Source organism: Ambystoma mexicanum, chromosome 10 (assembly GCF_040938575.1).
Source record: "Ambystoma mexicanum isolate Mex_15411 chromosome 10, UKY_AmexF1_1, whole genome shotgun sequence".
Classification (NCBI taxonomy): Eukaryota; Metazoa; Chordata; class Amphibia; order Caudata; family Ambystomatidae; genus Ambystoma; species Ambystoma mexicanum.
In genome coordinates, this window is record NC_090932.1 from 1,683,175,357 (window position 1) to 1,683,189,435 (window position 14,079).

Sequence of the window (14,079 nt, forward strand, 5' to 3'; positions counted from 1 at the left end):
GTGTGGTCTGAGGAAGAATACATATCTGAGTGGAAGGATACATACCTGGAACTACTTTACAGGCTATTTAAACCACACCCGAAGAGCAGCACATGCTTTGCGTTGTTCTGCATCTAGCAGCAGGACGCTCACCGTGTTTGCTCCTGCATTCGGACTTCTGCCACGCCTGCCAGCAACCTGATCACCTACAAAGGAAGAGAAAGAGAGAATAGGAGAAGGAAAAGACTTTACCTGCAAGATCCGCATTCCGGAGTCAGCTCGCCGATGATCCTGCAAAGGAAGACACTTAATTTAAAAGCACATCGCATCGACCGCCGCAGCGCCGCATTCCACTCACCTTCACAGGGCGCCTCCATGTTCAGCAGCGATCACCCGGATTCGCAGCCACGCTTCCACGCCTAGGGAGAAAAAGACAAGAGCAAAGGTGAGAGAGAGAAGGGAATGAGGAAACCTAAACCTCCATGTTAAGACTTACCTGTTGGGTCATTCCCTTTTCATTTCGGGTCCGCACCGCATCCAGGCGTTTCCGGACCCCGGCCCCTATGGGGAAAAAGACATTAGCGTCAATGAGCAAATGAAAAGACATTACCCAAAAATGCTCATCAAGACTTACCTGATTTCTACAGGGATTGCACCTCGCATCTCGGGTCGGTGCCTTTTCCCCGGCATTCCGTACCCTGGCCCCTATGGGGAAAAAGACATTGACATTAGCATATTGATGCAAGGACAAAAGGGGAACCTTTCAAGGAACTTACCTGGAAGCCAAGCAAGTTTGGTTCTCATACAACCAAGAATCCAGTGAAGTAACTGGATACCAACGCACCCCTGCATCAGAAGCAGGAAGCAGAGCTCGCCCTTCAAGACCCTAAGGTGAGACGCCACGGGAAGCACAGAAGGGTTTCGAGGAGTGTGAGGGGGGGAGGGGGAGGCTGGTAGCATTCCCCGCAGACATTTAATCCCTTATTCTCGCCTACAGAAGGATACTTTTGCAAGCCGGACAAGCAGGAGTTGGGAGTCCGGTCCAGTCCATCTTCTGAGCCCCGCGCAACACCTTAGAAGAGGTCACAGCAGCACGATCCTGGCCAGCGCCTCCGTGTGAGTCAGGTGAGCGTAACAGTGCAAGCGCTGAGAGTAGCTGTACTATCAAGGAGCCATGCTGGATTTTTGTACCATGTGAAGTTAAGAACCCTCTTTCTGACCAAAGCCTCCCAAAGTTGTGAACCACCCCAAAGGCATACTGACTGTCAGTGTATATATGTACTGTAAGCCCTTCGGAACATTCACAAGCTCGGGTCAATGCTATAATCTCTGCGGCCTGCGTGGAGTTATGCGTAATTCTCTTGGTTTCCATGACCGTGCTTAATGTAGTGATTGCATAAGCAGCTGTGGATGTACCATCCGGGAGTTTGAAGCAGGAACCATTGCCAAACAGCTCCCCTAGTGGATTGTTCAAAGGAGTATCATTCAGATCGATTCTACCCTTTGTCTCTTGTTCGGTAATGTAAAGGCAATCATGTGAATCTTCGTCACTGCAAGCAGTACCTTGCAGGAAAGGTAAAAGTTCAGCCGGATTAAGAACACAACACCTCTTGATTTGTATGTGTGGCGAAAACAAGATCAATTCATATCTTGTTAATCGTGCGGAGGTGAGGTGTTGCGTTTGAGTTCTGTTCAGTAGAACATCTACAGAGTGAGGTACCATTAGGGTTAAAGGATGGCCTAAGACCATTCCCTCGCTCTGTTTTACAGACGCAGCAGCAGCAGCGACAGCTCGTAAACATCTTGGCAAAGCGCATGCTACAGGATCAAGGGCGGAAGAAAAGTAACCGCACGACCTATTCTTCCCTCCATGTTCCTGCCTTAATACAGCCAAAGCACATCCATCACATTCATGCACAAACAACACAAAGGCCTTTTCATAGTTTTGTGTGCCCAAAACCGGTGCCGAACACAGTGCAGTCTTGAGCAAATCGAATGATTGCTGGTGTACCAAGTCCCATGGCAATGGCGAAGAAATGCCCTTCTTCGTCAAAGCCAACATTGGTTTGAGCACTAGTGAAAAATTGAGGATCCACTGCCTGCAGTAAGAAGCCATTCCTATCAAGGCTTGGTTTTTGAGGTTTTGTGGTGCCAACTTAACTTATACCCATGCGCCAAGTAGCTGTTCGTAATAAACCATTCAGACGGAATTAATCTTTTTTGGAACATAGCTATCAGCCCTGATTTGAAAAAGACACTGGTGTGTCAAAACACGTGTCATCTTGAAAGGGCATCTTGAAAGGGCATCGTTGATCAATTTATGTTAGTGACTCTAACTACATAAATACAACAATCAGTTACCTAATACAAGTGTGGCACATTTTTTCAAGTGTGTGGCGAATATACTTTTTCACCATTCCTATGAAGGCTCTAACTTCTTTCTGCGTATTTGGGACAGACATGCTAGAAATGAGTTTTATTCTTACAGGTATCAACCTTCTTCCCTCCTTTGACAGGAGATAGCCTAAATAGGTGACCTCCTGACAACAATATTGACATTTTTTAAGCAAAGCTTTATGTCCATGTTTAGCCAGGTTAATAAGTAACAACACAGTGCCCTCCTTACAAGCGCTCTCTGAGTCAGCAGCTAAAAGTAGGTTGTCGACATATTGAAGCAGTTTACAAGTAGAGGGCAACTCAAGGGTATCAAGCTGCTCTTTCAAAGCCCTACTAAAGATACTAGGACTTTCCGTGTAACCTTGCGGTGCACGGGTGAAGGTAAACAAACGTCCCCTAAGTGAACGCGAAAAAGTATCTACTGTCTTTGTGTATAGGAATACTAAAGAAAGCATTCTTTAGATCCATGACACTAAAGTGAGTAGCTGAAGCCGGGATAATAGTTAATATTGTCGTCACATCAGGCACAATTGGAAATTGTGGAGCAACGATCTTATTGGTGGCACGTAGATCAATTATGAAACGAAAAGGAATTGCGAAAAAGGTTGCTGTGAATCCTGCGAAAACTGACCTATACCAGGACCCCCTACACCTGGGCGGACTCTGGATCGTCTACCCATATTTCCAAATGTGTTATTTGACCTCTGTCAGAGGATCGGGAATTGTGCACGCCAATGACCCTCTTGACTACAATAAGCACACTGGTTAATGTTTTCAGGACCCAAGGGTGCATTACCCTGTGGAACATACTGACCTCTAATTTGCGTACTACCTCCTCGAGGGCCTCTAACAATTTGCTGCAATAGTACTTTTGTCTTCAAATCACCTTTTCTCTTTTTAACTCTTTCTTATTCGTTATTGACACGATTCTCATAGTACTGAGCCATGTGCAATACTTCTGACTGAGACTTCGCTTGCGAGGCGCTCTTGGAGGACATAATTTGCGACTGGATGTCAGGCAGCAATCCACGCACAAATGTATCTACAAATAATCTTTTCCCAGACTCTGTGCCTAAGTCTTGTCCACTGGAATCTGAAAATACCTGTTTGAACCGATTAAAGAACTCGGTAGCACCATCAGACTTCCCTTGGACACAGGCAGTAAGCTTGTCCCAAATAATTCTCTTTTCGGGAATTATAGTTTTCAATTTCGTAACTATTCTGTCAGACAAAGTTAGTCCTACCACTTGCTTTTGGTCACTTTACATATACATTTCTGTAAAGGCTGGATTATTCAGCATGCTTGGTATGACAGAAGCCGTTTCATTAAGCTAACTCTCATACGTAATCAAGAAGACGAGCAGTTAAGCCCTTAAAGGTTACACTGTAGCTTTTTATTTAGCCAGTGTTAGTAGGTGTAGAGAACATTTTTCTACATTCAGTTTAACATGATACTTTTTAGTTTTTTTTGTGTACATATAAATCAAAACACATTCATCTTGTTTAACAAATACATCAAGGAAAGGTAGCAAATGCTTAAAGAAACTTAACAGACAAAACATACAAATACATAATCATTAGTGGTTTGCCTAAATGTGCAATGCATGCAGAGAAACATAGTGTATTGTTTTTACACAAGGCAACCAACTGTATAAAGTGCATGGAGTCAAAATCATGAATCAAAGAAAGGACATTTTTTCCTTCCTGACACTGAATATATTGTTATTGACTCCTAGGAAAAAAGGGGACCTGGTCGTTGGTCAATGTCTGGAAACAGCTCGAATTATGAAGCAGGATTGGGGGAATTATGCCCTCAAAATGATGTGGCCCCGTGGCCTTCTTCATGGGCCTCGATTTGGTCTCCCCTGGACGGAAGTCAGAGAATAGTGATTCTTCCAGTCGGGGTAATCAGGGAGCTGAGAGAACTATGCAGCATACCCTTTCAAACTGTTGGAGGAGGTTCCTACAGGTGAATAGCTTGATGTGGCTGCGGGACCCTGTGTGTCCACAAATGAGTGATTAGTTTGCCCATGATACAGCTCCGTTCTTCGCTGTATGTACGCCGGCTCCTGCAGTCGGCACCCGCATCCTGGGCGAACTAATCACTCGTTTGTGGACACACAGGGTCCCGCAGCCACATCAAGCTACGGCATATTCAGACCCTACAAGCCTGAGTGCCCCATAAACATGGGGGCCAACTATTGACCGCCACTCGCAGGCATCCGCTCCAGGGACATCCCAATTCCCGCACAGCCAAGCTCCTCCGACGGCTCCAAGACTGCGACTACAGTGCATCCAGAAGTAAGCTAAGGGTGGAGAAGTGCCGCCATAATCAGATGGACAGAAGTAGCCAAGGGTCGAGAGGAGCCGCCACCATCAGATGGACAGAAGTAGCCAAGGGTGGAGAAGTGCTGCCACTATAAGATGGACAGAAGTAGCCAAGGGTGGAGAAGTGCCGCCACCATCAGATGGGCAGAAGTAGCCAAGGGTAGAGAAGTGTCACCACCATCGAATGGACAGAAGTAGATAAGGGTCAAGAAGTGACGCCACCATCAGATGGGCAGAAGTAGCCAAAGGTTGAGAAGTGCCACCACCATCAGATGGGCAGAAGTAAGCCAAGGGTGTAGAAGTGCCACCACCATCAGATGGACAGAAGTAGATAAGGGTCAAGAAGTGACGCCACCATCAGATGGGCAGAAGTAGCTAAGGGTGGAGAAATACTGCCACCATCAGATGGGCAGAAGTAGCTGAGGGTTGAGAAGTGCCACCACCATCAGATGGGCAGAAGTAAGCCAAGGGTGTAGAAGTGCCGCTACCATCAGCTGCACAGAAGTAGCCAAGGGTCAAGAAGTGATGCCACCATCAGCTGCACAGAAGTAGCCAAGGGTCAAGAAGTGATGCCACCATCAGATGGGCAGAAGTATCCAAGGGTGGAGAAATGCTGCCACCATCAGATGGGCAGAAGTAGCCAAGGGTCGAGAAGTGCTGCCAACATCAGATGGGCAGAAGTAGCTAAGGGTCGAGAAGTGCCGCCACCATCAGATGGGCAGAAGTAAGCCAAGGGTTGAGAAGTGCCACCACCATCAGATGGGCAGAAGTAAGCCAAGGGTTGAGAAGTGCCACCACCATCAGATGGGCAGAAGTAAGCCAAGGGTGTAGGAATGCTGCCACCATCAGATGGGCAGAAGTAGCCAAGGGTCGAGAAGTGCTGCCACCATCAGATGGGCAGAAGTAGCCAAGGGTCGAGAAGTGCCGCTACCATCAGATGGGCAGAAGTAAGCCAAGGGTTGAGAAGTGCCACCACCATCAGATGGGCAGAAGTAAGCCAAGGGTTGAGAAGTGCCACCACCATCAGATGGACAGGAGTAGCGAAGGGTTGAGAAGTGCCATCAACATCAGATGGGCAGAAGTAAGCCATGGGTTGAGAAGTGCCACCACCATCAGATGGGCAGAAGTAAGCCAAGGGTGGAGAAGTGCCGCCATCATCAGATGGACAGAATTAGCCAAGGGTTTAGAGGAGCCTCCACCATCAGATGGACAGAAGTAGCCAAGGGTGGAGAAGTACCGCCACCATCAGATGGGCAGAAGTAGCCAAGGGTCAAGAAGTGCCTCCACCATCAGATGGACAGAAGTAGATAAGGGTGGAGAAATACTGCCACCATCAGATGGGCAGAAGTAGCCAAGGGTCGAGAAATGCTGCCACCATCAGATGGGCAGAAGTAGCCAAGGGTTGAGAAGTGCCACCACCATCAGATGGGCAGAAGTAAGCCAAGGGTGTAGAAGTGCTGCCACCATCAGATGGACAGACGTAGATAAGGGTCATGAAGTGACGCCACCATCAGATGGGCAGAAGTAGCCAAGGGTCGAGAAATGCTGTCACCATCAGATGGGCAGAAGTAAGCCAAGGGTTGAGAAGTGCCGCCACCATCAAATGGACAGGAGTAGCCAAGCAGAAGTGCCGCCACCATCAGATGGGCAGGAGTAGCCAAGGAGAAGTGCCACCACCATCAGATGGACAGGAGTAGCCAAGGAGAAGTGCTGCCACCATCAGATGGGCAGGAGTAGCGAAGGGTTGAGAAGTGCCACCACCATCAGATGGGCAGAAGTAGCCAAGGGTCAAGAAGTGCCGACACCATCAGATGGGCAGAAGTAAGCCAAGGGTTGAGAAGTCCTGTATAGGCTGCCTATAGACCCTGTATAGGCTGTGTATAGGCCCTGTATAGGCTGCATATATGTTATAGGCCCTGCATAGGCTGCATATATCCCTGTACAGGCTGCATATAGGCCTGTGTAGGCTGCATATAGGCCCTGTCGAGGCTGCATATAGGCCCTGTCTAGGCTGCATATAAGTCCTGTATAGGCTGCCTATAGACCCTGCATAGGCCACATATAGGCCCTGTATAGGTTGCATATAGGCCCTGTACAGGCTGCATATAGGCCTGTGTAGGCTGCATATATGCCCTGTCTAGGCTGCATATAGGCACTGTCTAGGCTGCATATAGGTCCTGTATAGGCTGTCTATAGACCCTGTATAGGCCACATATAGGCCCTGTCTAAGTTGCATATAGGCCCTGTACAGGCTGCATATAGGCCTGTGTAGGCTGCATATAGGCCCTGTCTAGGCTGCATATAGGTCCTGTATAGGCTGCCTATAGACCCTGCATAGGCCGCATATAGGCCCTGTCTAGGTTGCATATATGCCCTGTACAGGCTGCATATAGCCTGTGTAGGCTGCATGTAGGCCCTGTCTAGGCTGCATATGTGCCCTGTACTGGCTGCATATAGGCTGCATATAGGCTCTGTCTAGGCAGACTATATGCCTGTATAGGCTGCCCACAGGCCCTGTATAGGCTGCATATAGGCCCTGCATAGGTTGCATATAGGCCCTGCATAGGCTGCATAGATGCCCTGTCTAGGGTGCATAGAGGCCCTCTACAGGCTGCCCATAGGCCCTCTATAGGCTGCATATAGGTCCTGTATAGGCTGCATATAGGCCTTGTACAGGCTGAACACAGGCCCTGTCTATGCCTGCATAGGCTGCATATAGGCCCTGTCTAGGCTGCATATAGGTCCTGCATAGGCTGCATAGAGGCCCTGTCTAGTGTGCATAAAGGCCCTGTATAGGCTGCATATAGGCCTTGTCTAGGCTGTATAAAGGCCCTCTATAGGCTGCATAGAGGCTCTGCATAGGCTGTATATAGGCCCAGTTTAGGCTGCATATATGTTATAGGCCCTGCATAGGCTGCATATAGGCCCTGTATAGGGTGCATATAGGCCCTGTCTACGCTGCATATGGGCCCTTTCTAGGCAGCATATAGGTCCTTTATAGGCTGCATATTGGCCCTGTACAGGCTGCATTTTATAGGCCCTGTATATGCTACATGGGACCTTGTATAGCCTGCACCGAGGCCCTGAATAGGTTGCATATAGGCCCTGTATAGGATGCATGTTATAGGACCTGCATTGGCTGCATATTATAGGGCCTGTATAGGCTGCATGTTATAGGTCCCGTATAGGCTGAAAATTATAGGCCCTGCATAGGCTGCATATAGGCCCTGTATATACTGCATCTTATTGGCCCTGTAAAGGATGCATATAGACGCTTTATAGGCTGCATATAGGCCCTGTGTGCCCTGAATAGGCTACATATAGGCCCTGTATAGGCTGCATATAGACCCTACATAGGGTGCATATTATAGTCCCTGTATAGACTGCACATTATCGACCCTGAATAGGCTGCTTATTATTGACCATGCAGAGGCTGCATATAGGCCCTGTGTAGGCTGCATATAGGCCCTGTATAGGCTGCAAATTATAGACCCGGCATAGGCTGCATATATGCCCTGTATAGGTTGCATACTCTAGGCTCTGTATAGGCTGCATATAGGCCCTATATAGTCTTCATACTATAGGTCCTGAATAGGCTGCATTTTATAGGCCCTGTATAGGCTTCATATAGGTCCTGTATAGGCTGCATACTATAGGCCCTGTATAGGCTACAAATAGGCCCTTTATAGTCTTCATACTATATGCCCTGTATAGGCTTCATACTATAGGTCCTGTATAGGCTGCATATTATAGGCCCTGTATAGGCTGCATATAGGCCCTGTATAGGCTGCATACTGTAGGCCCTGTTTAGGCTGCATTCTATAGGCCCTGTATAGGCTGCATATTACCGGCCGGGGCAGGGCCACTGCCGGTGTTTTGTAGGTTTTCATATATCAGGGAAGCATTAATCCGGCTGCGAGTGGGGGCCCAGGAAAGGGACACGCTACAGGGGGCACACATTCTGCCCTATAACGACCCTCTCTGTGCACGATGATGTCACCCCCGCTCTGAGCCCGGGGTTTCAGTGGGGCCCCCAGAGCAAGGCTGGTGCTCGAACCGCTGGAGGGGGCCGGTGCGGGCTCCCTGCTTCGCTGCAGGACCCCCCCCAGATCCCCCGCACCAGTGAAGGTGTGACCTTATGCGGCGGATTCCCTTTCCATGTCCACCTGCTGCTGGTGAAAGCCTCCACGGCCAGGGCGAACCCCGTCTGTGATTGAGGAAGCGCTTTGAGGGACGGGTGTTAATGCCTACGCGTGGCCACTTTTTCTTGGACGCCGGAAGTGCCTGTCACTCGTGGAGCTCTCGGGAGCCCCCGTAGCCCACGAACCTGTGGTGAAAGTCACTCCAGAAAGCGGCTGTCGGGGCACGTGGCTCTAATGCCGGGACTTATGTCTTTAATGAGATATCTTCTGAAATGATGACTTAAAATAAAGGGGGGCGTCATAAGGTGTCGAGATACAGCGCCGCGGGGAGGACAGGCGGCGCTATTATTGCTATGTGATATTGTGTCGGGGGAGGAGGAGGGCGGGGGCTGTGGGTGGTGTGCGGGGGGGGGGGGCAGTGCAGAATCAGCGGCAGGTGCGCCCCGTCCAGCCGTCGGCTCGGGCTGCAGTACCAGCGCGGGCCGGCAGGTGGCAGCAGCGGCCCGCGCAGCTGCACCCCCGCGCCCTCACCCTCGGAGGGTGCTGGGCTGCTCCTCACTCGGGGCTCCCTCAGTCCGGGATGGGACGAGGAGACGATGTGGAGAGAGGAAGGACGCGGCGCGCAGAAGTAACCTGGAGTGTCTGGGGCTGAAGGAAGCTGCGGCGCCCCCCGAGACCCCGTCAGCGCACGTGACTCGGACAGGAATGCAGGGCTTGACACCCCTGGAGAGCTGGGGGGCTCTGACACCCCTCTGTGGGTCCCTGCTGGGGGCTCACTAACCACCTTGGAAGTTCCGGCTGGGGGCGCTGGGATCGCTCAGCAGGACCAGGTCAGGGGACTCTGGGACCCCCTTCAACCTTGGAGAGGCCCCCTCACCGCCGGCTGTGCATGCGGGGGTGGGGATATGACAGCCCCCTCGGGGGCATCACGGCTCTGACACCCTCCTCAGGGACTTTGGGCAGCTGCAGACTTCGGGTTTGGGGGCACTGATGTCTACCCTTTCTCTTGGGGTACCGGGTCGGGGGTCCCGGACTTTCCAGGATCAGCTAAGCCAGACCAGATGCGGACCAGAGAGGGGATGAGCTCGGAAGCCCCCCTCCTGCGCCCCCCTGGACGGACACCTGCTGGCAAGTTTTACCGGCGGAGCCGGGAATCCGCCGGAGACGCCGGGATGGGTCCATGGAATGTGAGAGGCGGGAGGATGCCCGGCTGCCGGTTCATGCACCTGCTGCTGGCGGCCCTGATGTGCGCAGGTAGGAGCCGTCTGTTCTGCACTGTCTTGCGCCCCCCTAGCCGGGTCAGGGGGCACCGTACTGGTAGCGTTGCTGATGACTGGGGTAACAGGAGGGGGCTCTCTGATTGGGATTGTACTGCACCGGTGTTTGCCTGCTTACTGCCCCGTACCCACACGTGCCCTTTATCAGTACTGGCCCGACTCCTGTTCCGAGTTTTCTGCCCTTCACCTGCCCGCACGGTGTCCCAGAGCCCGCCTGTCCATTGCCCCAGCTCCGGCCTGCTCCCTGCCTCGCTCTGCCTGCGCCTTTCCCCGACCCATCACCCACCTGCCTGCCTGTTGCTCCTGCGTCCGGCTGCACCATTTCCCAGTACAGGACCTCTTCCTGCCCGGCGCCTGCCCGCTTCCTGCCCATGCCTGCCCGCTCCCTGCCTCATCCCACACCCTGCCCCGGCGCCTGCCCGCTTCCTGCCCATGCCTGCCCGCTCCCTGCCTCATCCCACCTCCTGCCCCGGCGCCTGCCTGCTTCCTGCCCATGCCTGCCTAATGCCCTGGGGCCTGTCTGCTCCTGCCTCATCCCACCTCCTGCCCCATTTCCCGCCGGCCTCCTCCCTGCCCCCAGCCTGATCCGTGTCAGCCCTCTGTCTTAGCGCCTTGCCTGCTCACTGCCATTTTCTCAGCGCTTGCCAGTTTATTGCCCCCTGAGCCCTGATAGCGCCCTTTCCCGGTACACGCCCCCTTCCTGCCCCGGCGTCTACCCGCTCCCTGCACCTTCCCTTGGCTCACCTTCTGACCGCCAGTCCCGGCCCCCTCCTCAGGTGCACTTGCCCCTGTGGGCTCCTCTCTGCTTCGGTGCAACTGGGGGCAAATGCCCCCCGATCCCCAGCGTAACAAATCCAGCACACGACCCCACCGCACGTACCCTCACATAGAACGCAACCCCAAAGCACAACGACATGCAGCGGAACCCCATCACGCAGACTGCCCACCCTTCTCGACCCCCAGCCGCACTCCATGGTCCGCGCGCCCTGAATGCGATGGGCAGAGAGACCCCAGCGGGGGTGTAGGGGGGCCTGCTCATTGGCTACTCTAAACTGCCCGGAAAGGCCGTGTTTATATCAAAAGCACAGATTTCAGAACTGCTGAAACCAGTCGAAGGTGTGTGCAGGGGTGGGAATGGCACACGTGTAAAGGGGGCTCCCACAAGGGCCAGCGTGGGGGTTCAGTTTGGAGGAGGGGCCGAGTTCTGAGGTGGTGGAGCTGGCAGTTGAATTCCGCTCAAAGGAAACATTTGAAATTATAGTTTTAAAATGAGGCAATTTCTGCCATGCTGCTTCTTTCCAAACTCCACACTGTGCCCCAATTCCACTGGAATCACTTCCATGGCAGTGGTGCATCCTAAATATTGCTGGTACTGCAGTGATGTTTAATACACAAGGGATCCATAGACTCGCTCTACAGTACCAAGGAAGCTCAGCAGGTTGAGAGACTGTTACTGAGATGTTATATATTAAACACGGGTTGCTAATCGCATGACTTTTTGCAATTTCTTATAAAAAACAAGTGCTATAACATGTGCTTGGCCAGGGCAGTTTAATTTCCCAATAACTGCTGTCAGCACAACAGGAACATGTATGCGATTCACCAGTTTGACAAGCATATAACATCTTTACTAATATAACCAGCGATAAAACAGAAAGGAAGCGGCACTTAAATGATAGGGTATTTGTGTCGAATGTGTTAATTATTTTGTGTTTTTATTTATTGGAATGTTTTTCTTTGTGTTTTGTTTATGTTGTAAAGATTTTTATAAACCGTATACAATTTTTAAAAAAAGGTGTGTTAGACCAATATAAAAAGAAACACATTTCAAAGGCAACTAGTGAATGCAAGTTTAAGCAGCATTTTAGAGTTTGGGAATGACTTTTTTTTCTTTCTATGAAACGCGCGAGTAGGACAGGGCTGGGGCAGGACGGGCCCCGGTTCGAGATCTGGGGGCGCCTGATGTCGGATTTCGACCCGGCAAGAGACGCCCATTGACCAGTGCTGCGTGTATGCTCAATCGAAGTAATGCACCCTGCCATGGCTTCCCTCTGCACAATGCACCGTGCACCCTGAGCTGGCCTCGCTCTGTACAATGCACGGTGCATCATGCGCTGCCCTCCTCTCTACAATGCACGGTGCACCCTTATCTGGCCTCGCTCTGTACAATGCACGGTGCACCCTCATCTGGCCTCGCTCTGTACAATGCACGGTGCATCATGCGCTGGCCTCACTCTGTACAATGCACGGTGCATCATGCGCTGGCCTAGCTCTGTACAATGCACGGTGCACCCTCATCTGGCCTCGCTCTGTACAATGCACGGTGCACCCTTTGCGGACCTCGCTCTATACAATGGTCGGTGCACCCTCATCTGGCCTCGCTCTGTACAATGCACGGCACATCATGCGCAGGCCTCGCTCTGTACAATGCACTGTGCATCATGCGCTGGCCTCGCTCTGTACAATGCACTGTGCATCATGCGCTGGCCTCGCTCTGTACAATGCACGGTGCACCCTCATCTGGCCTCGCTCTGTACAATGCATGGTGCACCCTCATCTGGCCTCGCTCTGTACAATGCTCGGTGCACCCTGAGATGGCCTCTCTCTGTACAATGCATGGTGCATCATGCGCTGGCCTCGCTCTATACAATGCACGGTGCATCATGCGCTGGCATCCTCTGTACAATGCACGGTGCACCCTCATCTGGCCTCGCTCTGTACAATGCTCGGTCCACCCTCATCTGGCCTCGCTCTGTACAATGCTCGGTGCACCCTCATCTGGCCTCGCTCTGTACAATGCACGGTGCACCCTCATCTGGCCTCGCTCTGTACAATGCTCGGTGCACCCTCATCTGGCCTCGCTCTGTACAATGCACGGTGCACCCTCATCTGGCCTCGCTCTGTACAATGCTCGGTGCACCATGCGCTGACCTCGCTCTGTACAATGTACGGTGCATCATGCGCTGGCCTCTCTCTGTACAATGCACGGTGCACCCTCATCTGGCCTCGCTCTGTACAATGCTCGGTGCACCCTCATCTGGCCTCTCTCTGTACAATGCACGGTGTACCCTCATCTGGCCTCGCTCTGTACAATGCTCGGTGCACCCTCATCTGGCCTCGCTCTGTACAATGCTCGGTGCACCCTCATCTGGCCTCGCTCTGTACAATGCTCGGTGCACCATGCGCTTGTCTCTGTACAATGCACGGTGCACCCTTCGCGGGCCTCGCTCTGTGTCTTGCTCTGCACAGTGCGCGCGGGCCTCGCTCTGTGTCTTGCTCTGCACAGTGCACGCGGGCCTCGCTCTGTGTCTTGCTCTGCACAGTGCACGCGGGCCTCGCTCTGTGTCTTGCTCTGCACAGTGCACGCGGGCCTCGCTCTGTGTCCAGTGCACGCGGGCCTCGCTCTGTGTCTTGCTCTGCACAGTGCACGCGGGCCTCGCTCTGTGTCTTGCTCTGCACAGTGCACGCGGGCCTCGCTCTGTGTCTTGCTCTGCACAGTGCACGCGGGCCTCGGGCAGGCTGAGTAATTCGCGGTGCATTGTTGACCTGATGATGCACGCGACGCCATTAGGCACCTTAAGTCACAGACGTCTCGTGTGTGTTGTGCATGCTCGCTGTGGGGCTTGCCACTTGTGCGCTGTTGGCCCCCGTGTGCCCGGGGTGTTGTCATGGTAGACTGTGGGGCAGTCGGTGTCCGCAGTCTTCCCGTGGGCAGGAGGCGTGTGTCGTCCCCCGCGCCCCCACCCCTCGCCTCGGGCTGTGCCTGCTCCTGGACTCCCTGGGCTTGTGGTTTGCACCGCGGGATCCAGACCCTAGTTCTAGGCTCTGGGGCGGTCACTTAGACTGGATTTGGTGGGCCCCTCTTGCAGGGCAGGAGTGGAGGCGGGGCAGCTGCGGTGCCCAGTCCGGTGGTTGGCACTGGCAGCATTTGTTGGCTAAACGGATGCATACATTTG

The 14,079-nt window shown here is 52.5% G+C and overlaps 1 protein-coding gene across 1 annotated transcript in view; it reads left to right on the forward strand.

Annotated features, from left to right (window-relative positions):
• The first annotated feature begins 9,419 nt into the window (after window positions 1-9,419).
• Window positions 9,420-14,079, forward strand: part of TMEM132B (transmembrane protein 132B) — a 2,267,570-nt gene continuing 2,262,910 nt past the window's right edge. Inside the window, exon 1 of the mRNA XM_069620122.1 lies at window positions 9,420-10,100. Coding sequence (XP_069476223.1) covers window positions 9,908-10,100 — 193 coding nt within the window. The 5' untranslated portion in view covers window positions 9,420-9,907. The remainder of the gene's footprint in view (window positions 10,101-14,079) is intronic.